The sequence below is a fragment of the Pelodiscus sinensis genome, chromosome 13, assembly GCF_052426305.1.
Source record: "Pelodiscus sinensis isolate ZL-2025 chromosome 13, ASM5242630v1, whole genome shotgun sequence".
Classification (NCBI taxonomy): domain Eukaryota; kingdom Metazoa; phylum Chordata; order Testudines; family Trionychidae; genus Pelodiscus; species Pelodiscus sinensis.
This window is the reverse complement of record NC_143064.1, coordinates 26300244-26325222: the sequence shown is the minus strand read 5'-3', so window position 1 is coordinate 26325222 and position 24979 is coordinate 26300244. Positions and strand designations below refer to the sequence as shown.

At 43.7% G+C, this 24979-nt stretch overlaps 1 protein-coding gene across 2 annotated transcripts; it reads left to right on the top strand.

The window, feature by feature from the left end:
- The first annotated feature begins 1072 nt into the window (after window positions 1-1072).
- Window positions 1073-24340, top strand: ZC4H2 (zinc finger C4H2-type containing). 2 transcript variants are annotated; one of them, XM_006136147.5, is made up of 5 exons: window positions 1073-1295; window positions 10501-10672; window positions 13521-13693; window positions 15347-15509; window positions 17151-24340. In XM_006136147.5, exons 1-5 carry the CDS (start codon window positions 1243-1245, stop codon window positions 17262-17264), a joined length of 675 nt encoding a protein of 224 aa, XP_006136209.1. In that variant the 5' UTR covers window positions 1073-1242; the 3' UTR covers window positions 17265-24340. The 2 variants fall into 2 exon arrangements, with proteins under 2 accessions (XP_006136209.1, XP_075796952.1); XM_075940837.2 differs by lacking the exon at window positions 1073-1295 and adding an exon at window positions 2504-2556.
- The last annotated feature ends 639 nt before the right edge of the window (window positions 24341-24979 follow it).

Sequence of the window (24979 nt, the reverse complement as noted above, 5' to 3'; positions counted from 1 at the left end):
GAGCACCAGCAGAGAGGGTCAAGCCCCTTGTGCTCAGGTGGAAGCAGAGACAGGACTAAGGGCGGGTGTGTCTGGATCCTAAAAGGTTGGTCTGTGGCCTGCCCAGGCCCACCCCCGATTCACCATTCCTGCCAATGAGCTTCTATACTCAGATAAGGGTCCATTTAGGGTTGCCAGATGGTTTCAACAAAAATACCAGACACAGTTGATATTACATCACAATCTACATTACATCTTATTTAGAAAATATTTTCTCATTTATATTTTCTCAATTTGTTTCCCGAACAGAAAGCTCAAATACTGGACTGTCCAGTTCAAAACCAGACACCTGGCAATCCTAGGCCCATTAGTGCTGAGAGTATTGTCCATAAATTCTTCAGGATGAAGAAGTAGATTGTCCAAAGAACCTATGTCATTAAGGTTTGGAAAATCTGGCCCTATGTCTTCATCACTGTCTAACATTAGATAACACCTTGTGGGAACCACACAAAAATAATGATCAGTCTTACACAGGAGAGTGAGACTAATTCATCCATATCTTTGAGCTCCTTTGATGAATGGTGCCTGAGCATCACTTTACATTTAATTTTTAACAATAAAGGTTATATTTGTGTTTTATTTCTTCTTTTGTGTCATTTATATGGTCAGTTGTATTGACTGAGAGTGGAAACACAATCCTGAAAAAAAAACCCAGTGCCTCTGCATATCTTTGGACAACTGAGCATCAATTAAAATGTCAAATATGAAACTGCGTGGCTCTCAAAATCGTTGGAGCAGGTTTTTTTTCTGTGTGATTACATTTAACTTTTCATCAAAATCATGAAATTTTCCAACCAGCTCTCAGTAGTCATTTATAGGTCATTGCATCGTTTAGTTTAAAAGGGCAACAACCCACAACCCTAGGGGGAGGGACTCGGCTCTCTTACACTACTAGCAACCTTTGACATAATTAGCTGTGACAAATTGATTTAAAGTGTGGCTGCAGGAAGAGAAGTAAGAGAGCGCTGCTCTGCCTTGTGGGGGTTGTAGTCTTTCCTCTTGCACATGCCCGGGCTGCAATAAGGAACTGGACTCCAACTCCCATAGTTCTCATAGCTTATACCGCACAGGCTCAGAGTCCGTATGCCTGGAGCGGGTGGTTACATTGTGTCTATTGTATGGGTTGATTTTTGTTTTGTTTTGTTTTGTTTTGGGGGGCTGCCATTTGGTACATCACGGGAGGTTTAAATCGGAGTGAAAAGCATGGCTGATGAGCAAGAAATCATGTGCAAACTGGAGAGCATCAAAGAGATCAGGTATGTTTTCTTTTGTGCAGCATCACTTGCACTAAGCTTTTTTCCCTCTCTTTGAAGGAATGAATGAGTTATACCGATTTGGAGAAGCTACTGTTATGTTATTAAATAAAATAAAAATAAAAACCACAACAACGAAAAACCCTGGGATTTATCTCCTGAAACTGGAGATAAAAGAAGCATCTGTTGAGAGAGGGGGTCCGTGAAACACGCATTACAAGGCGGTGATTGTCATGTATTTCCAGGGTATTAGTAATAAAAAAGACAGGGGGAGGAAGGTGGCAGCTAAGAATGAACAACTGGAGATCTGTTTCAAAGCAGTTGTTTTTTTAAATTACTATTCTTCTGGTTGGCTTCATCTAAGAAATGTTGGAGGGGAGGGGAAGGGAGGAGAGGAGAGGGTGAAAATTACAGAAGATAATATATATACATGAGTCCAATATGTATCCAGAACACAGAAGCTGCTTTGAAATCAGGAAGGTGGGAGCTGTGAAGTGTTTAAAAAAAATAAAATGTACTGATTGTTTGGAATGACTTATAGTATCCTGCAAAAGTGGCTGCTTAGCTAATACTTTGGGGGATAGGCATTGCAACAGTGTTGTGGCTTGCAGAGGAATTTTTTTTGGGGGGTGGGGGCGGGGAGGGGATTGTAGGGAGGGATTGAAAGGAAAGAAACCTGCATCTTGGGAAATCTATTTAGCTAGCTTACTTCTCTCTTTCTCTCTCCAATTTGAGGGTTCGGGGTGTTGTGTGAAGTCAGGCTGGTGGATGTGTTTGTCCCTGTTCCCTTCCTGTTTTTTACTGTGGTCCTCTGAAGGAGTTATTGGGAGCATAGGGGTAGAATGATGAAGCAGAGACACAATGGCACTAAGGCTGCTATTTCCTTCCCTTAAAGAGGTTTACCAGCAAGGCAGGCAGCTGGGGCTCTCCACTCTTCAGTGCAATCCAATATACCATTAATTTTTATATAGTGGCCTTCATACAGTGAATCACAGGACATGTTGCAGGAAGAGTCAATCATAAGCAACAATGCATTGCATCAGAGTGGATTATTCTGTTTGGCTTTAAATGCTCAGTTTGTGTCTTTTCGTTCATGAACATGATGTTCTGATTACTGCCCAAGTTGTGTGCATTTAGCAAGAATTTGTGTATTTAATAGCAAAGGTATTTCCTAAGGAAAGTGCAATAATTTTGAAAGTGGCTGGGAGGAAGAACAGCCACAACTGGGATATATGTAGGTATTTATATCATGCTTATCATCATGGTGAGTTGTGTTTTATATTTTTGTATCAGGAAAATGTAAGAGAGGGGTTATCTGTGCGGTGGGGAGGGGGGAGATCAATAAAACAAAGAATAAAAAATGTCACAGTAGCATGGTCAATTTTAAACACTTCTTATGGATAGAGAAAAGAAACTGAAATCAAACCAAAGAATAAGCAACAATTCAATTACTATAGTTTCTATAGTCATTACAACATTAACAAAATCTCTTCGTGGGAATTAGGGATGTTAAAATGCGGGGGGGGGGGGCGGATTTGGTAAATGTGGAACTGGTGAAAATTTCAGCGGTTACATATTTACATGTGGTAGGGGAAGGGAGGAGTTCTGTGGGAGCTGGTAAACACGAGAAGCCAGCTTTTCAGCTGGCTCCCCATGTGTACTGACTATCTACCCCCCCCCCCCCATGCTAGTACCTCTGCCTCCTGCCTGCTCCTCCCCAGCTCTGCTGCCTCTAATACAGAGGCAGCAGCAGGAAAGGGGTGGGTCTGGTGTGTAACCATGAAGGTTAACCATGGAGCCCAGGCTCATCAGTTAACCGTTTAAACATGTACATTATCACATCTCTGTCTGAATATACAGAAGTAAATTATTCTACCATGGAAGGGCCAAATCCTTCCTCATGCAAAGACTGCTCACATGAATTATGGTGGCAAGACCAGGCCCGAAATTATTTTTATGTATTATTTTTATTTTTACGTACCAATATTGGGGGACAGGACATGTGAATGTGTTCCAGATTGATACCGAGTCTCTGAAATGTCTGTGCTGAACTGCTTAATGTGTGCCATCTTTTACAGCAGATCAGCAGCCAGTTACAGATCTACTCAGACATGATGGTTGTAATATTGGATTTAAATATCTGATCAATTTTCTGTTTGGTTGTTACAATACTTTGCATTTGGGAACATTCAGTTTTCTGATTCAAAGGTGACTGTAACTGCAATTATTTAATTTGTCACACTTTGCTGGTGTAGTTATTGGCCTTGTTGTAAATAGTGAGGCCATGAAAAATAAATGAAGTTCTGTGAAATCTAAGAATCCTTTTACACCAAACAGCTAATTTCTTGTTGCCATAATGTATATTACATTTCTAAATAGCCAGTACATTTAAGTGAATGGGGCAGATAAGGTGAATAATAAGGCATGTTGGTTTTTGCCTAAAATAGGCCCGATAAAAAAATCACACGCTCTGGCTATTTGTACTTTTATGTCTTATTTATTTTAAAGTACTGTAAATAAACAAATTTTATGTGCTTAAAAAGCTCCACCATAGTCTGTTGTTTATTTTAATTTGAACTCTGTCTGCCCTCTCCCACATGCAGAGTTAAAAGGGCTTTTATGAATAAAATCAGTAGATGGAAAAAAGTAAAATTTGGCCTATTGTTTTCTGTCCTTTGATGTCTTTTTTGCCTATATTATGCACATTTTCATATTAATTAAAGGAACTTTATTGGGGTTGCAGGAGATGTCAGAGCTTGATCCTGAAAACAGTTCTGCTCATGCTTAATGACAAATCAATGAGACTATTACAGTCAGTAAATATATGTATGCATATAAGGTCCCAATCCAGCAAAGATTTAAGCATGTGCTTGACTTTATAGTCCCATTGCCTTCAGTGGAACTACTCATAGTGGCCAGACTAAGCACATAAAAATAGTTGCAGGATTGGGCCCCATTATTCCCCATGTGAAAGGATGAATGAGAGGTTGAACAGCCCATGATAGATGGTAGTCATTTCTTGAGAATACTCATTATGGTGAGGAAGGCAGAATAGGAACTTAGAATGGAATAGAAACAAGGGCAGAATCAACCATGTAGGCTAGGTTTTTGTTTAAAAAAATAAATATAGTAAATATCCTGATATTAATTAAAATATCTTCACAATTTGTGCATGCTTTGTTTTTTAATTTTAAAAGTTAATTGTTTGAGTTGGAACTATTCCCTGAAACTCTAGTGTTGTTGCATTCTGGTAGCACACTGGAACTAGAAAATGAAACTGACAAGCAACAGCACAGAAATTGACCTAATTCCATTCTCCTTCCTAAACTAACAGAAGAAATAGGGAGGCGCGTCTGTGAAAAGATGCTCTGTTTCACTAATCAAATATATTCTTATTAATAGAAATAAATGACTTTTGTAAATAAATGGCACCTAATAGAGCCCTGGTGTAAATCAAGGGATGAATCTGACCTATCCTTCTTACGGAACACTGTAATTTTATTTAAAAGTGGAAAAAAGAATGTATTTCTGTGGTATAAACAAAATAATCAAATTCAAAATATTACATACTGTTGTACCGCAGTTGACAACAATTTTCAGACAAGCTTATTACGTTCTCCACCTTCAAATTCCTCCGTAAGATGCATTTCTTTTGTGATGGCTACAAGAAATTTACCAAATTTAAGAAACCGTGTAGTTAGTACATTTCATTTTAAAAATCACATAATATATATTAAATGTGCATATGTTTTCATTGAATCCCTCTGACTCACTCTACTCTTGTTTCCAAATGTACTAGTGTGACGCCCCTCCACACTTGCATCTTTGCAAAGTCTCATTAGGGTTGCCAGCTGTCCAGTTGTGCAAACCCAAGACCCTTGCCTGTCTCTGTCTCGCCCCTTCTCTGAAGCCCCACCCCCACTCACTTTATCCCTCCTGCCTCTGTCTCCTCCACCCTCACTCACATTCACCAGGCTGGGGCAGATAGTTGGGGTGCAGGAGGAGGTGTGGGCTCTAGGAGGGAGTTTCTGTGAGAGAAGGATCAGGCTCTGGAAGGGAATTTGAGTATGGGAGTGGGTAGGAGCTGGGCTCTCAGAGGGAGTTTGGGTGTGGGATGCAGGATGTAGTCTGGGGCAAGGGATTGGGGTGCAGGAGAGTAGCAGGGGGGGTCAGCGGTGTGGCTCTTGAAAGTACATCCCTCTGGCAGAAGCTTCTCCTATGCATGGGGGGCAGGGAGGTCTCATGCTCTGCTGCCCACAGGCACAGCCCCCGCAGCTCTGTGCAGAGGCAGCATGCGGAGACTCCCTGATTCCCTCCCAAGGGCTTCAGGGATGGCACTGGCCACTTCCAAGAGCAGTGCAGAGTGGAAGTAAGTAAGAAGACTGCTTTTGCTTCACTGTCATGCTGGACTGTTAGACCGAAATGTCCCGGTTTTGCTGAGGTAGCTTCTGGGAGATCGGGAATGATTCTGGGAGACTTCTGGCGAAACCGGGAGGGCTGGCAACCCTAAGTACCATTAAGGTTAGGGATGTAAAATCCCATTTAAAATGTTAACTGGTTGAACTATCTGTTTAACCCATTATCTGACCTGCTGCGTCGTGCTGTTGGGGGGCGGGGAGGCGGGAACCACTGGAGTAGCCCGCCACACCATGGGTGGAAGGCTGCTCTGGACAGGCCGGGTGCCGGTTAACCGGTTGTTGGTAAGCATCACCCGATAAGGGTGATAGGGATATAAAAACCAACCAGAATAGTTAACCGGTTAAACAAATCATTCAACTGGTTAACCACCGGCTGAGGGCAGCAGGGACTACTCCAGCCCCCCCTTGCCACAGCCTTGGGCAGCTGGATCTGCTTATTCGCCGTCGCAGGCGGTGGGGGCTTTTCTGTCCCTACTGTGGACGACGGGCTGCTCCAGGTCTGCTGCGGCCTGCCAGTTGGGGTGTCATGGGCAGAAGAAGCTCCAGTTAACCAGTTAGTTGGTTAGCATGCCAGTAAGGCACATGCTTACTGGTTAACGGATTACCTGGTTAACCTTTAATTTCCCAAAAGGGTTATGCTTACCCGGTAACCGGTTACCCATTTACATCTCTAATTAAGGTCAGTGGCAGTTCACATCACTCACAATGTGTAAAGTTAAGCACACACGTAAATCTCTATAAGACTAGGCCCTAACTGTAAGAACAATAGATTTTAATACTAGTTGCTCGATTTCTCTTTATCCTCCTATCCAAACGTAATAAATCTTAATATAAAATAAATAAAAATACATTTGTTTTCTAAAACTGTTAAGGCCTCATACACATCCTGTCCCCTCAGTTGATGAAAGACTTCCCTGTAAATTTTTGAGCTATAGAGAGTTGTAATCTTCAATTTGTTTTTCTTTTTAATTTTAATCAGATTAGCCGTTACCAATGTTTGCTTTGATATAGAGAAAATGACAGTATTAATTGTGAAAGTACAAATTATGGCAACTTTATTATTATTGCTAAGTAGCTCACTGTGGTTGTTTTAAAAAATCCTTTGAAGTGCCATAAATCCTTCACAGAAGCTAATACACTTTGACTACTGGAACTGAAGTCCAGTTAGCAACACTTTTATGCTGAGCTAACCACTGCCTCCCACTGCAGAAATCAATGCTGTCAGGTCACCATTTGTTTTGACAAAATGATTTCTGGCTTTGTTAGGAGATGGCTTTTATGGATATAATAATTCTTTTATAGCTGACTCTTTTTTCCAACAGTTTTTTACTTTTAAGGGCTGGTTCTGATTTTTTCAAAACTGGGGCAGTTGGCTTCCTTTTAAAAATATGTTTGTTTCCATATAAAACATATCATAGTCTCTTTAATAATGTAGCATTGGCAGACTCCTGTCACCTGCAAGTGAAGTGAAACCTGGGACATCTGGAATTGAGTGCATGGGTTTCTACCATATGAGCTAAAAGTGAGCTGGCTCTCTGCTAAGGCTGTGGAAAAGATACATTATTCTCTCTGTAAGTGGTTTCTGTGCCACTAAATAGTGCAGTACACCACACCCAGAAGATGTGTGTATGTTACAATAACGCATAGCATATACCATATGAAATACACGTGCCTACGGCTTAGGGTTGCCCTCTTCTGGGTTTTACCCAGACAGTCCAGTTTTTGGCTCCTGTGTCTGGGTGCCATGTAGGTAGGGTTACCAGTTAGGACTCCCCAAAATACCCAGGTACGACCCCCCAAAATACCGGACACACTTGATCGTGGGGGCGGGGGACGGACGAACTGGGAGGGGGGCGGGGCTGGCCAGGAGGAAGAGGGGTGGGAGGCGGGGGGGCGGAGGAAGAGGGGGTGGGAAGCAGAGCTGGCGGGGGGAGGAGCAGCCACTGGCCGCAGCCGGAGTCCAACAGGCCGCGCCCCTGGCAGGCACTCCCTCTAGTTGCTAGTAGAAGCTGGGCGGGGGCGGGGGCAGTGGCTGGGAGCCACACTCTCCACCCGACTTCTGCACACAACGAGAGGCTCCCAGCTGGGAGCCGGGTCCGCAATTGATGCTGGGAGCCTCTGGTTGTTTGCAGAAGCCAGGAGGAAGGAGGGAGTGGCTGGGAGTCTCAGCCACTGTCCCCGCCCCACCCGGCTTTTGCATATGACCACAGGACTCCCAGCGTCAGGCTTCCCTCCAGCACCCAGCCGGAAATTCCGAAAATACTGGACATTGCACATTGCATGTGTCTGGTATTTTCTGAAATTTTCTACCGGACAGAGGGTGCAAATACCGGACTGTAGGGTACATGTAGGGTTGCCAGAAGTCGAGTCAAAAAGGGGACGTGGTAGGTCAGGTCAGATGTATTGAGGGATACCAAAAATCTGGTCACCACAGGGTGGGAGGAGGTGCCAAACCAGCCACTTTTCAGATGGGGACACCTCCTGCCTGCAAACAAGCTCCTTGTCCTGCTTCAGAACCTCCCATCCCAGCTCCGGAGCAGAGGGAGCCCAGCTTGAGGCCGGGGTTAGAGGCAGGTGGAAACAATCCAGCGAGCAATGGGGATGGGAGAGAGAGGAGTGAGTGGTTGGGGCTGAGTGGGGCCGTGGGGGAAGAGGCAGGGCAGGGCATGGAGCCTCATGGTCTGTTTACTAGCAATTAGAAAGCTGACAACTACTATAATAGTAAAATACTCATCTTGGTGAAAATCTTTGTAAATGTCTGTGGGTGACTTGAGTCGATCCAATTTTGTGTCTGGATTTGTACTGTGCACACCTCTGCCTCTAGCTTTTCTGCTCCCCAGTGTAATAGTGCTGATCTGAAGCAACATTAATCCAAATCTGTTCAGGTTTATTTGACTAGAACAGTGGTGGGCAACTTGTGGTTCAGGGGCCACATGTGGCCCATTGGAGTTCTATGTGTGGCCCCTAAGACATGTTGTTTACTGTTGCCCACATGCAGGTTTGTCAGATTCTGCTGGTTTTTATCTGCATACTTTTTTCCTACTGATATTATTAAAGTGACATGCACATTAGGGATGTATACACATGGTCATTTAAAATGGGTAACCAATAAGCATGAGCTTATAAGTTATCCAGACAGTTACATGTGACTCCCAGTTTGACTCCCAGTGAGCTGGCTTCCACCCCTCGCTGCTGCCTTTGATACAGAGGCAGCAGTGTGGGGTGGCAAGGAGGAGCCAGTACATGTGGAGAGCCAGCTTCAAAGCTAGCTTCCCGCACGACCGGCTCCCGAGTAGCCAACTGCCAACCTGCGCTGCTGGCTCTGTATGGGAGTCTGCAACATGGGGCAGCAGCCGGGAGATACTGGCTACTGGCCCCATTCCCAGGGAGCAAGCGTGTAAGCACTACAAATTTTAGCGGCTACAATAATAACCATTTTTAACATCTCTAATGCGCATACAGCAAGGGCATATGAGATGAGGTGCATGCTGATTGCACATAACATTGACTGTGAGAGCCAAGCGTTCCCGCTGCATCCCATCTAAGTGATGCTACAGTTCAGTCGGCACATCCCGCAAATTCTAGGTACCCATGCACAGTTAACAAAACTAACCTATCCTGGGAAATTATTTTGGTTATGACAATCCTGAGGCTCACCTGGATGAAGAAGGGCCACTCATGTGGCCCACCCAGTAGCCTAGGTTGCCCATTGCTGCTCTAAGCAATCAGCATTTATATTAAAAAAAAAAAAACAAGTAGTCCTGTAGCACCTTGGAGACTAACTAAAATATATACAGAGTATCGTGAGCTTTCATGGGCAAAACCCATCTGAAGAAGTGGATTTTGCCCACAAAAGTTCATGATACTACTATATATATATTTTTGTTAGTCTCTAAGGGTATGTCTACACTAACTCGTTAATTTGAGCTAGGTAGGCAAATCAGGCAACTGGAGTTGCAAATGAAGCCCGGGATTTAAATATCCCAGGCTTTATTTGCATGTTCCCGTCCGGCCGCCATTTTTAAATCCCCTTAGTTCGAACGAACTGCCCGCGGCTACACGCGGCAGTTTAAAGTTAATCCGAACTAAATCCTTAGTTCAGATTAACTGTTACACTTCATTCCATGAGGAGTAACAGTTAATCCAAACTAAGGATTTAGTTCGGATTAACTTTAAACTGCCGCGTGTAGCCGTGGGCAGTTCGTTCGAACTAAGGGGATTTAAAAATGGCAGCCAGAATTAACGAGCTAGCGTAGACATACCCTAAGGTGCTACAGGACTAGGGATGTAAGCGACTAGTTGACTACCCGATAAGCATATGCTAATCGGATAGTCGAGTAGTGACTCGATAAGTCGTTTCCCCATCGCCCTTGCTGCCTCTATTAGAGAGGCAGCAAAGGGGGGAGCCGGTGCTAGGTGGGAGCCAGATTAAAAGCTGATTTCCCCCCAGCACTGTCTCCATGGGAGGGCTGGGAAGGCAGAGGCACAGCAGGGAACCACTGCTCTTCTGCCTTTTAAATATAGTAAGAGCCATGGGCAGCTCTTACTACATTTAAAAGGCAGAGGTGCAGCTGGGATAGTGAGCACTCCACCTCCTCCTTATCGACTAAGCGAGCAGTCGATGAAAATTCCATTGACTACTTGATTAGATGATTAATCGAAATTTAACATCCCTATACAGGACTAGTCTTTTTTTAAAGTTACAGACTAAAACAGCTACCCCTCTGAGCATTTACATTGGCATTACAGTAGCTGTCCCTTTTATATTTGCAATTTTTGTTTGGTTATAGGAATAAGACTTTGCAGATGGAGAAGATCAAGGCACGTCTGAAGGCAGAGTTTGAAGCTCTGGAATCGGAGGAGAGGCACCTGAAGGAATACAAACAGGAGATGGACCTTCTGCTGCAGGAAAAAATGGCTCATGTGGAGGAGCTGCGGCTGATCCATGCAGACATAAATGTGGTATGTAGCAGTGAGATGGTGGTCAGGACGTACCTTACATATCAGGGGTGGGTAATAATTTTTGATGGGCAGGGGAGGCCCATTCCAAATATTTGGTAAGTGGTGAAGGGTCACATTCTTCCATGATATTAATGGAGGATACAGGATCTGAGATGGAAGTGGAATGCAGAAGGGAGTTTGGGGTAAGGGACTGGGGTGCAGGCAGGGATGTGGGATCTGGGAGGGAGTTTGGGTGAAGGAGTGGTTGTGACCTGGGGCGGGGAACTGGGATGCAGGAGGGTGTGCAGGGTCCAGAAGGGGGTATGGGTCCAGGAGAGGATTATGACTTGGAGGAGGTGTAAAGGAGGGGCTACAGGATCTGGGAGGGGCCTGGGAGTAGGAGGGGGTGCAGGGATTTGAATTGTGACCTGGGGCAGGGGATTGGGATGCAGAGTCTGGGGCAGAAAAGCAGGAGGGTGCAGGGATGTAGCAGTGACTGGTGATTAGAGAGCAAGGTCTGGGAGGGGGTTGTGACCTGGAGGAAGGCAACATGAGAAGCCTCTTCCCTCCTCCTTCTGGGCTTCCAGTATTCACAGACACACATGGCTCCACAGCCAGCTTTTCTGATTTGGGGGGGGGGCAGACTGAGGCTCCCTCAGGCCAGATCCAGCAGCTTGGATCCAGCCCGTGGGCCATATTTTACTCAGCCCCTGTTATACAGAGTCTCATATACAGTTGACAGGTTATTGATATGCAACCTGAGCTTTCCTGACAGCATGAAAGGACCACACAGATGGTATCAAATGAGTTGAATGTAGCCACTTTTAGTGCTTGTCTGTATCAGGCAAGATGATTTTCAATAATAGAAATGGGAGATTTACGTCAAAGGAAAAGGACAGCCAAGTTCATTGCTGCTGCCACGGTACCAGCAGCCATAGTAAAGTTATTCTGACTCTTCTTAGCAAATAACCCTCTTAGTGCTGCTTAATTTAACACCTAGAACCTGGGAGGCTTTGGCAGCTGTCAGGGATTTGGGTTGTTTTCTTTTTGGGAGCCAGGGATAGTGGGATGGTTTGTTATGCTTGTGTGATGCCTAGCACCAGAGGGCCTTGAATTTTCAGAGGCCTCTAAGCCCTGCTGCGATACAACTAATAAAACAAGTGGAAGGATATTAATACAAAATAGGGAGACTATTAGAGAGGAACAATGGGGAATGCTGAGGATTTGTGAACTTCTGGGTTTGCAAAACCATTCTGAATTGCAATCCTCTTTGAATGCCATTCTCCTGCAATATTAAACTCTTTCTCCTTTGTAACGGTGAGTAAATGTTTTTAAAGTGCTGAGCTAGGGGGAAGCCTGTGCTCTGTACTAGGGATGTAAAAAGTTTGCAAAGTGTGGGGTGGCACAAGTGGTGGCTTGAATATACAGCACGTATACCACCTTCATTTATCATTCAAAAGTTCTCACCCTCTCCACTCGCTGCTTCTCTTTCATGCTGTCCCACTTTCACATGATGTTTCCATCAGTTTATCTTTCTGATGCTTCTCTCAATCTCTTTCCCAAGTGGAACATAAACCCAACAACACTGGAGTTAGACTTTTGAACACATGGAACATTTGGAATGGCTTGAAATAATGCGAATGAGTTGGCCCTGTCCCAGTGGATATTTTTTTAAAGGTTATTTTTATAATTTTCCTTGAGAATCTTTCCAAAATGTTCCCATTCGGTGCTACAGCTAAGTGGTTATCACATTCTACTTCCTGGGCTGCTGTGCAGAGGAAGAAGGAGCTGCAAGCTGAATCCTTGCATGAAACTGCCTCACCTGTGTTTAACACATGCCATTCGCCATCCAGCTGCTTCTTCCTTGCCTATATTCCACCCCTCAGAATGTTAACTCTTTGGGTACGTCTCGACTACAGGGTTTTGTCGACGGAAGTTTTGTCGACAGATACTGTCGACAAAACTTCTGTCGACAAAGAGCGTCTAGACACATTCAGTTCTGTCGACAAAACAAGCTGCTTTGTCGACAAAACCCTGTAGTCTAGACGCAACCCTACAGGCAATAACACCTTCTGTCGACAGAACTCAGCGGTAGTGTCGACAGAACTCAGCGGTAGTGTAGACGCAGGTATAGTTTTGTCGACAAAAGTCCACTTTTGTCGACAAAACTCAGTAGTCTAGACACACCCTTTGTTTGGCCATTTCATTGTCTGCCAATTCATTTCCACTCTGAGGCTGTGTCTAGATTACATCCCTCTTTCAACAGAGGCAGGGAATGTAATCCCTCCCTCTTTAGGCACTTCGAAATTGAAAATGAAAGCCAGGATTTGAATTTCCCATGCTTCATTTGCATAATCACGTAATGGCGCTCTTTCGAAAAAGTGCTATTTCAAAAGTAAAACCGCAGTCTACATGTGGTTCTTTCAAAAAAGGAACGTTTACAGGATCTTTTGAAAAAGCCTTCCCTTTAGACCATCTAGACTGCAGTTTTACTTTCGAAAGAGCGCTTTTTTGAAAGAGCTCCATTATGTGATTATGCAAATAAAGCACGGGAAATTCAAATTTCGGCTTCATTTGCAATTTCAAAGTGCCTAATTTACATCCCTCTGTCGAAAGAGGGATGTAATCTAGACATACCCTGAATGTGAAAAGCTCCACTTTTTGCAGGACAGTGTCATCTTTGCGAAACAGAGAATTGTGAATGTCAGGGGTGGGCAAATACTGGCCCAGGAGCCAGATCTGGTTTGCAGGGTTAGCCCTGGTGGGCTCCCACAGCTATATTTACCTGTGCCTCTGCAGTTTTGGGTGATTGCAGCTCCTGTTTGCCATGGATCCCACTCCTGTGTTAGGCAAATGTCTTCTGTTTCAGATGGAGAACACTATCAAGCAGTCTGAGAATGATCTCAACAAGCTCTTGGAGTCCACTCGACGCTTGCATGAAGAGTACAAGCCCCTGAAGGAGCATGTAGATGCCTTGAGGATGACACTGGGCTTGCAGAGGTTACCAGATCTTTGTGAGGAGGAAGAGAAACTCTCTCTTGAGTAGGTCTCTAGATCAAAATCTGTTTGGCCTTGTAACCATTTATTATTCCGTTGGAGCTTTGTCATTTTCGTTTCTGGGCCCAGCTGGAAGGTAGGAACTTGGAGGCAATCATGAAAAACAAAATTAATGTGGTGGAGCTAGCCTCCTACAAGCCTCCAAAAGGGTTCTGTCTGAATATGGGGCAAAGATCAAAGAGCAGTCAAAGCTACAAACCCCAGCTCTGGCCTGGAAAATTCAGGAGTTTAAGGGGTTTGGATCTAAGGTTTTGGTTCAATCCCATCTCTAATTATAACATTACATGATATTTTTTCCAAAGGATCCTTTTCTTTCATTTGGATAGTAGGAATGGGTATGATGCAGGAATAGGTATGATGCAGAGGAATCCAAAACTATCACTCACACTATGTTTACTACTGCATGAGTGGCTTTAGTGAGTCTTGGCCTGAGTTCTAATTTGTGCTACAGCTGTTTAAAAAAAAAAAAACAGAATTGGGTAAACTGTGGCTTAATCCAGACATTTGGATCTATGGAAAAAATGTAGAGACATGCTGATCTTTTTGACAACCAGGGAGGATGTTTATGCTTCTACCGAGAATGTTCCACCTCGCCATACATCCAGCAGAGACCAGTCCCTCATGCTTCAAGGGAATGGGTCTAAATTCTTTGTTTTGTCTCGTGATTTTATGGGGTGGGAACATGCAGATTTCTTCCTGATCCACTATGACTAATCCTCAAATCAATCCTTGCCCCTAGATTTAATAACTAGGGATGTAAAATCCCTTTTAATGAACTGGTTAAACATTATAGTTAACCAGTTAACAGATTAAGCAGGGCAGGCAGGGGCACTGGCTGGGCTGGAGCTGCCCCCACCCCCGTTATGGGCTGATGCAACTCCAGCCAGGCTGGAGTGCTACTGCCCACGGTGCACCCAGGCTAGGCCCACTATAGTCAAGTCCTGCTCTGACTGGTCTGGAGTGCCCCCCACCTGTGATGGGCTCCTCAGGGCTGGAACAGCCTCCTGCCCGTGGTGAGTGGGGTGTTTGCTCCAGCCCCCACTGGTTAACCATAGTTAATAAGCCTCATCCTCAGTGGTTGAGGCTTACTGGTTAACCATTCACATCCCTACTAATAACTATGCAGTTCATCCCTTGTTGCAGAATCGTGTTCCAAATCCTCAGTTTATATTAAAAACAAAAAACTTGCCTTTGTCGTTGAAGATAAAACTGAAAACAAGAACCTGAAGAAATGTAGCAAATCAACTTTGCTGTAATTATTCCACTAACCAGTTATATGCTTGAATCTGGCTCATTAACAATAAACAATTTCCCAAAACCTAGATCTTGCTATTCAGAGTGAATGGAATTCACTATTTGACAAGTCTTCTTCATCTGTGTTATGATGATACTTATTGATTGTCATTGGGCTTGTGATTATGGTCGCTTGTTGTATTTTATCTATTGTCATTGTCCCATTTTAAAATGTTTGGTCCAAATGAGTACTTGGTGCAAGTCATTTGATTCTAGAGGAACAAAACCAGAGTTGTGTTTGGCCCATTACGTTTTAGCACAGAAGAGTCATTGCAAATCAATGCATATTAAATGAATAAATGATGGGCCAGCAGTTGATTATCATTTTGATTTGTTTTTGTATAGCTACTTTGAAAAGCAGAAAGCTGAATGGCAAACAGAACCACAAGAACCTCCCATTCCAGAATCTCTGGCTGCAGCTGCAGCTGCTGCCCAACAGCTACAAGTGGCTAGGAAACAAGACACCAGACAGACAGCAACTTTCAGACAACAGCCCCCTCCAATGAAGGTGAGGCGTTGTCTTTTGGGTGTCAAATGCACAGACTTGTCTTTCGGGTGATTTGGAACATATCATGTTCATGAAGGTATTAGCATTAAAAGTAATCATGTGCCCAATTCTTATTTTGCCTGTGCTAGGGCAAACTAAAGGCAATTCCACTGACATTATTACAGATGCACCAGTCCACAGGAAATCAGAATCAGGCTCTGTATGTTGTATGACTCCCCCAGTAGAGTATATTGAGCCATAGGGCAGATGCTGCCAGTTTCTCTATGATGCCTGAGCTTGAGAAATACTATTGTCACAAGGAGAAAGTATCGGGGACTAATGGATGCTTCAATCTAGCAGAGAAAGGCATGACAAGAACCAGTGGCTGGAAGTTAAAACCAAATTCAAATTAAATGTAAGTCATGCATTTTTAACAGCGAGGATGATTAACCATTAGAAGAAACTATTAAGGCTATGTCTGCACTACAGCTTATGTCAGCATAATTTAAGTCACTGGGATTATGAATATACCACTCCCCTGAGCACACTGGCTGTAAGTGCCTGTGTACACAGCACAATTTCGGCAGGAGAGTGTCTCTTGCCAACATAGCTTCTGCTGTTTGCAGAGATGAGTTTATTATGCTAACGACAGCTCTCTCCCTTTGGCATAGAGTGTCAGGTGTGCTGCAGTGGCACAGCAGCATTGGTACAATTGTGCTGCCGCAGTGCTGTCCATGTAGGCATGCCTTAAAGAAAGTAGTAGAGTCTCCAGCATTTGATGTCTTCAGATTAAGACTGGATGCCTTTTTGAAGGACCCCTGCTGGAAGTTACACCTTTGATAGGTATACCTGTGCTAACTCTCATTGAGATAGCATGCTTAACACTAGACTTGAAGCTGCAGCTACATGGGTGTTGGAATAGACTAGCCACTCTCAGTGTCCTGTATGTGTATTTTGGGTGGTCAGCCTGTTCCAGCACCCATATAACCATGGCTACTTTGCTTCTTTTTAGGGCACTAGTCCAATCGGAACTACCCACTGGAAGGTCTACCTGAGCCAGAAGTTACATCTCCATCTCCACTTGTAGACATATCCTGAAAGATATGGCTTACTCAGGCACAAGCTATGGCCTCAATATAGGAATAAGTGGGTAGAATTCTATAGCCTGTTGCGTACCTGGGGTCAAACTAGATGATTAGATAGAGGTGCCTTCTGACAAAAACTAGGAAATCCTAAATGATTTATCTAATGTAATCAGATATTGTCAGTAGAAAAATGTGAGGGGAGATGTAAAATAATTTTGAATTTAATATAAAAATAAATGCTACAGGGGACTGAACTGGCAGTTTTATTCATTTGAAAATCTAATTAAGTAAATCCTTTCATTTTCAATTACTTGATATTTCTGTAGACTCCAAGAACAATTGCCACAAAATTTAGTTCCAGTTTGCCACTGAGTATGCAAGTTCTTACTTATTTTTCCTGTGCAGTAAGCTAACTTATTAGAGCAAGGAAGATGTTCAATAAGCAGTGTCTCTCAACAGAACTTCATGGATTTATTACCTCATAGAGAAATAGATTGCTCACAGAGTCCCAGAGCCTGGGATGCCTAGACACTATTTCAATGCAAGCAAATTAATAAGCTGTAACATTGTATTGCAGGCCTGTTTATCATGTCATCAGCAAATTCATCGGAATGCACCGATATGTCCACTCTGCAAAGCAAAAAGCCGGTCTCGGAATCCCAAAAAGCCCAAGAGGAAACAGGACGAGTGAAACAGAAAATCCATGGAGAAAATATGTGACCCATCCTAATCCCTTTCCAGTAGAACTGTAAATGTGGCCAGTTTATTAAGTGCAGACTTAAGTATGACTTACCCATTGTTTTCTAATTAATGTGACGTAAGCACAATGTTTCTGTTCCATCTTACTTTCCATCCAGTTCTCATATTTTGGTTTCAGGAGAAGTGTTGATGGTGCTACACTTTAACATTTTAATCATTCCATCTTTTGATTCCTAAGTCAAGTGGAACTTCTGATGCAAGCAGTTTGAATGCCAATGAGCACTTTGTAGATCTGGTTGCAGAGAAGGACAGATCCCTCCTGTGAAGATATATTTGAGGATACATGTTTTGTAGTTAAATAGATCACTTAAGGTATCCCTACCATACTTGCCAAAGCATCCCTGTGTTTTCCTGTCCCTGCACTGTTTGCCATACAAACAGCAAACACTGTCCATAAAACCAGGCTATTTTTAATGATCAAGTGTTACTTCAGCAAGTTGTGGGGAGGATTGAAGGACATTTTTCTAAAAGATTACTCCAATTTTCTCCTAAGTGAAAACCACTTGAGGCACAGAAGTATCTGAATATCCATTTGCCATGCTAAAGACCCATGCCTTATCCTAACCAGGAAGATTACATGGGCTAGATATAGAGTAAAACTCAGCGTATCCAAGGATTTTGGAGTATATCTGGAATTACCAGGAAAAATAGGGATGTGGACACACAAGAGATCAGCATATAGTTCAATAATATGGGGTTTGATTCTATTACAGATTCCAGGTCTTTACAGCACTGGATTAAAAGTTGGGAAGGAGATCAAACCATTGAATCTATATGACTATATAAAATTGTGTTTTACCAGCTTGATTAGACCATTTTCAGCAATCGTAAGACTTGACTTTAAGTCCGTTAAGAGCTAAGGCCTCAGCAGCAGCATTTGTAGACTTCTGGGACTCTGTTGCCAAAGAGCTAATCCTAGTTCTTCAGGGGAAATCGTAAAATATACCTTGACTTTAGTGATGATTGACTGCAACATTAGCCATTCTGTACTTCCTCTCCACCTTACAACTATGGGTCAAAGGCAGCTTTAAAGTGGGCAGGTACAATACCTGTTGAAGTCAAAAGGAATTTCACTGATGTACTCCTCAGCAGTATTGGTTGAAAAATTTTATGTTAAAAATGAGTGCACTTTCCACCAAAAACTTCTTGTTTCTCAACAAAAAGTCAAAGCTTTTAAAGAAAAGAGCCATTTTCCAGCACACTCTACTTCAGAGCTGACTTTGACCTTTTGCTCTAGATGGAATATCCATCAGAATCCTCCAATATAGAGTGAACTCCTGTCCTTATGTCAGCTAGTGTAACAGTAGCATGTCTAAAGATGGCAGTGGAAGGGTGAGTGGCCTGAGTACAGAACAGGGATCCAGAACCTCTTGGTTTCTAATGCCAATGATACAACTTACTCCTTTGCCTTGAGAATATCACTAAGGCTACATCTAGACTGCAGGCTTCTTTCAGAAGAAGCTTTTCTGAAAGAAATCTTCTGAAAAAACTTTTTCCGAAAGAGAGCATCCACACTGCCAAATCTTTTTCGAAAGATAGCGTCCACTCAGTGTGGATGGATGGAGTTGCCTCCAGGGCACCTGTGCTTTTTCTTCTTCTTTTGAAAGAACTCCCTCTTCCCCATCTACACACGCCTTTTTCCGAAAGAGCTCTTTCAGAAAGAGGCTTCTTCCTCATAGAAAGAGGTTTACCACTGTCAGAAAACCCCCCTCTGTTCTTTTGATTTTTTTCCCCCGAAAGAACACAATTGCAGTGTGGATGTAAGTGAAGTAAAAACTCTGTAGTGTAGACATAGCCTAATAGCTTTGTGATTTACTCTCATCTGTGGGGCTGATAATATTGAATTGTCTCTCAGGGGGATTGTGCAAATTAAAGAGCTTTGAATATTAAGAATATTTTTAAAGTACTAAACATTCTTTTCAATAACATTTGGGATTATGGAAGGAGTGAGCCTCTTCCCTAGACTTTCTATCTTCCCTTTTCCATTCCTCAAATTCCCCATCCATACTTGTGCTGGAATGGTTGTATTAAGGCCTCAAACTATGGGGCACACTCCTCTTGGGGGACATGGTGGAATGTTTGAAGGGTGAAGGGGGAGCCAGGCCAGGCCAGCCCCCATGGGAGGCAGAGAAGGAAAGACATCCAGCAGCTCTCTGCCTTCAGCTTTGCTCCTGCCCCAGCCTGGGCCCCTGGTTCCTGATGTGGCTCCTCTCCTGGCCCTGGCCTGGCTCCTGACCACAGATCCTGGGAGAAAGTGAGAGGGAGCGAATAGATGACTAGTAAGAGGAGGTGTGACTGAAAAAATGTGGGGACTGCTATATTATGAATTTAATTTTGTTAAAAAACACAGAATAAGACACACCCTGGCCTCTGGTGAGGAGATTTTACCTGCTGCTGGGGACTGTACATAAAAAACTTGTGCTGGCCAAGTCATATGAATTACGCCAAGTCCCCCTTCCTCCTACTTGCCAAAGGATGGTGGTGTCGTTGTGTTAATTTAAATGGAATAAATGTGCCAAAGGTGTTAACCTAACCCAGCCTCTGTCCAGAATTTGGTATACAGAGACCTTAGCCTGCTTAGTAGCATAGCAACCACACCATTAACAATCCTTTTAATCTTTTATTAAAGATACAAAAAAGAAAAATAGTTACAGCATTTGAAATGTACAGCATTTAATAAAGCTTTAATTTTAACAAGAGCCCTTGTTTCCTTCAGCTGGAGAAAGTTTTAGAAGGAAAACCCCCTTGTTGGACACTCTCTTCGGGCATGTCTACACAGGGGAGTTATTTCAAAATAATACCCCTTATTTCGAAATAACAATGCAAGCGTCCATACTACCAAGCCCGTTTTTTCAAAATAATGGGCTTATTTCAAAATAACTTTTGATTGTGAAGAGGAATAAGCTTATTGTGAAATAGTTATTTTAGGAGTTATTTCAAAATAACTGCTTTTGAAATAACCTGGAAATCATAGCCTAAGATAGTATAAAAGATGGTAATAGCTGTCCTATGGAGGCAGGGCCGGCCCACAACATTTTGGCACCTGAGGCGGGGAGCTCAAATGACGCCCCCTCTCTAGAGAAGAGAGAATACATATGCACCAGCATCAGACACAACTATCTACACTCTGGGTTCTAGTGGTACTCCCCCACAGTCTGGCACCTGAGGCGGCCATCTCAGTTCACCTCATGGTAAGGCCAGTCCTGTATGGAGGAAAATAAAATAATTTAGTTGAGCTGGGCTGGAGCTGTTGTTGTTCCTACTAAAGTCTGATCCCAGCTGTCAGCTGGAGCCAGTAGAGGTGGTGATGTCACATGGGTCCCTATCTCTGGTCCAGTGTAGTCAGACCATCTCGTAGGATTAGAAAGACAAAGGCTTGGGGCTTCAGGAAATGGTGGGGGTGGCAGCCATGACGGAGAAGCTCTGTTCTGTATTTTCCTCACAAAGTCTCCTTCTTTAAGGACCCACAATGGGAACGGTGGGTGAAATAGCTCTTTCCCTCATCATTTTGTTCACCAGTTAGAGATAGTTTCTAACACACCAGAATAGTTCATTAATTTTCAGACCCATGTTTTCTTGTTCAACTCTCAGCATGGTCCTAGAGTAGGCCTTTTAGCTTAGACTAATGCCGTTTTTCTGGTTTTCGTGCACCTGTTTATGTCATTCTGTATTATAAATATTATTACCTCCTTTTCATGGTTAATTCCCAACAGGCAAAAAGTTATAGGTCCATTTGTCCCCATAGGGAGGAGTTACTGAAGTGAGCCCCACAACTTATTTCAAGTTTAGTTCATGTTATAGTGTTGTAATAGGCGTTTATATGGTTATGACACTATTAGCAGCGAGACCACTCAGGCCCTGCTGCTCCTAAAAACACAGGCCTTCACCATTCAGTGTAAATGGGCATCTTTTCTATTGGCTTTAGTATGAGGAGAATAAGAGCCTCTGTGAGAAATGGCCACTAGAAGTTAATCTGATCATACAGATGCTTGCTGAAATCTGACATTCCATTCAGTAGAGGGCAGCGATGGCGTTGATTGACAGTCTTGTGTCATGACTCCTGTTTATTAAAGATAAAAATAAATGCTGTATTGTACATTTAAATGTTGACAGGCCATATGCTACCTTTCTCTCAGTAGTGCCATTCCTGTCTGGGTTAGTGGAAAATGTGTATAGTTAGAAGGCAGCATAAGGGCCCTTAATCTGAATTCGTCCTGTCAATAGCGTATATACATAACTACCAAAGGTATTGACAATGGACATTGGGCAAATGATTCTGCAATGAAGTAGTTTGCTCAAAAAAGTGGATTTGTAAAGTCCTTGTGACATTGTGTCCTGCCACTAGCTGAAGAGTTAGGCTGTCTCCTGACTGCTCCCACCTCATTATACATTCCAGAGATACTTCCTCCTTGGGGATTTCTAGAGCAGAGTTCTCACTGAACTGAAGAGTGCTTGAAGATGCACCATTTTCTAAGTCAATACTTTGGACTTTTAAAAAAATCTAGTCTCTTGCACCTCTCTGTTCAACAAACTAACTTTTTTTAAAAATAAGGAAAAACCACATTTTTTATAATATGTGCATATAGAATATCTAGTTTATACTGATCGTGTATTAGTATTTACATGGCTGTTTTCATATTCTTTACAAAGTTGTGCCATATCAATAGTGTGCTTTGATTGCTTTGTACTTTCTTTTTTACAAAATTGTGCCATATGAATAATGTGCATTACTAGTACTAAGTCAAACTATTACACCCAGGAGTCAAAAGTTGGTTATGCATTTAAGGGAGAAGGGTTCTTTCATAGAGAAAATGGTATTCCCCTTTTACTGGAAGATTATTGGAGGTCTTCTGACATAACAGCACTGGGCCCTTTCTTTTTCCTCTCGTCTTTTTTCTTGTTTAAAAGATTATACAAAGTAATATTTTGAAATATCGATTTCAGGGGCCTCATTTGCTATAGAGCAAGGGGGAGCAGATGTCCCCCAAGACTTTTCATAGGTCTGTATGCTCCATTATGTCTTCCGCTTTTTGCAAACTTCTCCCCCCAGACTCTAACATAATTTTTTATATGACAACACAACATTGCCACCTCTCCTCTGTCCAGAATTTTTAAGAAATGATACCTCTTATTGACTTCTTGCTCTGTTAGAAATATGAGCAAACTACCTGCACCACAGCTCCTATGTACGTTCTGTATGGTCTGATAAAGTAAAAGCCCCTACAGATCAACAGTAGCCTCTAACATTGCACTTAGGAATAACTTTGCCAATCCACATTTTGATATGTGTGCTCAAGAGTTAACTTGAGATGCCCATCAGATAGGGTTGCCAGGTGTCCGTTTTTGACTAGAACACCTGGACGAAAAGGTACCCTGGTGGCTTCATTAAAAGTCTGGTTGGTGAAGCAGGCTCCAATCCTGGCTCCCAGGAATCAGCTTGTCTGTCCCTCTGGCTTCTAACCAGACGTGCAGCCAGGGGGCTGCCCTGCCTTGAGCGTCGGTTCTGCAGCTCCCATTGGCTGGGAACTGCAGCCAATGGCAGCTGCAGAGGCAGTGTCTGCAGGCGCACAGTGCCTCCTGGTTGTGCCTCCAACAAGGAGCCAGAGAGCCATGGCAGCTTCCCAGGCGGCTCCTGAGGTAAGCATCACCCAGATTCTGAACCCCAAATCCCTCCTTTGCCCCAACCCTCTACCCCAGCCCTGAGCTCCCTCTTGCATCCTGAACCCCCATCCAGCCCCACTCCAGAGCTTGACCCCCCAGCTAGAACCCTCAGCCCCTCCCACACCACAGCCACTTGCTTCAGTCCAGAGCCCCCGTCCCACACTCCAAACCTCTAGGCTCCTCCCCAGAGCTCTATCCTGAATCCCAAGCAGGAATGTCCTTAGGCCTATGCAGTTGTGTAGAACATCACTAAATTTGGGATGGGATGTTAAGCAGCTGCAGGCAGCTCCAGCTCTGGTGGCCCCATCTCCCGGTCTCTCCCCTCCCCTCGTGGGCTCCGTGCTGGGGCTTCAGCAACCCCAGCTTTATCCTGCTCCTTTGGCATCCCCCAGCCCTGCAGTGCAAGCATGGCCTGGAGGACTCAGAAGGAGCAGGGGGTGGCCTCACAGCCCGTGACTGGAGAGAAGCAACGGTTTCCCTTTCAAAGCACAGCTTTGCCCTTCAAAGCTGCCTGTGCAGTTGCCCACACTCACTCCACCCGCTGCCACCCATGCCTCCCACCTGCTGCCATGAGGCTGCAGGTGGACATCCCTCCTGCCCTGCTCCAGGATTACCAAATCTCCCATGCTGGACAAATTGGATGCCATTGCAGCAAATGCCACCTAGTGCAGGAGAGTTGGCAACCCTACTCCTGCCCCCCAGTTTCTCCTCCCTCGCCACAAAGCAGCTGCTCCCTGTATAAGGTGTGTGTGTGTGGGGGGGGGGGGGTGCATACATGCCAGTGTTGGGCTGTATAGGGCACCTGACCCTGATCCTGAAGCTCTCATTCCTGGCTCCACTCTAAAGACCACACCCCCAGCCAGAACCCTCACCCCCTCACACAGTCCAACCACCTGCCCCGGCTTGGTCAAAATGAGTGAGAGTGGGGGAGGATGAAGTGACCCAGGGACAGCGCTTCAGGGCAGAGGTGTTTGGTTCTGCAGTTACAAAGTTGGCAACCCTACCATCAGGCATGTTTACTATTAAGTGAACCTTCCCTCAAATGCAAATTACAAAATTAAAGCTGGTGGCCATTTTTGACAGTATCACCCTGTTGTTTTACTTTTAAGATTAGACTGCTCCAGCAGGGCTTAGGTAAGATCTAACGAATATCCTCAGCAAGTAAAATACAAATGGCACCATTCACCCTTATTTGAGAGCCTTCTGCTTTTCCCTTCTTTGTTAGTACTAGTCTCGAGTTTCAATGGGTTGTGTTCTAAATATTATACTCCTGTGCCCAGTTGGAGTAATGTGCTCAATGTTCAGCGTGTCTGTACAGTCCTTTTTAATAAACATTATTTCACGCCATGTTTCCTTCTGTGGAATATTTTCACATGTATTTGATTGTAGTAGTGAAGATTAGCCAATGTTTTGCAAGCTAAATACCTCTCTTACGGCAAGCAGATGGAGTCGGAGGTGTTATGGACAAAAGGAAATAAAAGCCCCTTTGCAATGAGCTTTTGTCTGGAGGGAGTGAGAAAAGGTCAGGCCCGAACTGTGCTTGGCACTAGCCAGTTTCTCAGTCATATTCTTGGTATGCTATCTATGCTGCCTATATTCACAAAATTTCTGAAGCCAGACAGACTGATGCAGAGAAACAGTCTTAACTTTCACAAGCAGGTATTTTTACATGGACATATTCACTGCTCCAGCTGACCATTTATACAATCAAAGGCCCTGTTTAAATATATTCTAATACCTATTTTGACTGTGCAATTACCATGCACTTCAAAGTGTTCAGCTGCAAAAATCAGATCTACAAGAGGACAGAAAAAGTCTGTTTATTGTGCTACAGTTTAAAAGACTGTCTACACACAAGTTTGGAGCAGTGTAGGTAATCCAGAGCAAACTCCTGAGTAGACTTCCCTTTTCAATTTATTAGTGGTTTCGTGCAAGTTAGAGCGATTGACTTCAGCTAATGCAAAATGTTTCTTCACACAATGCATA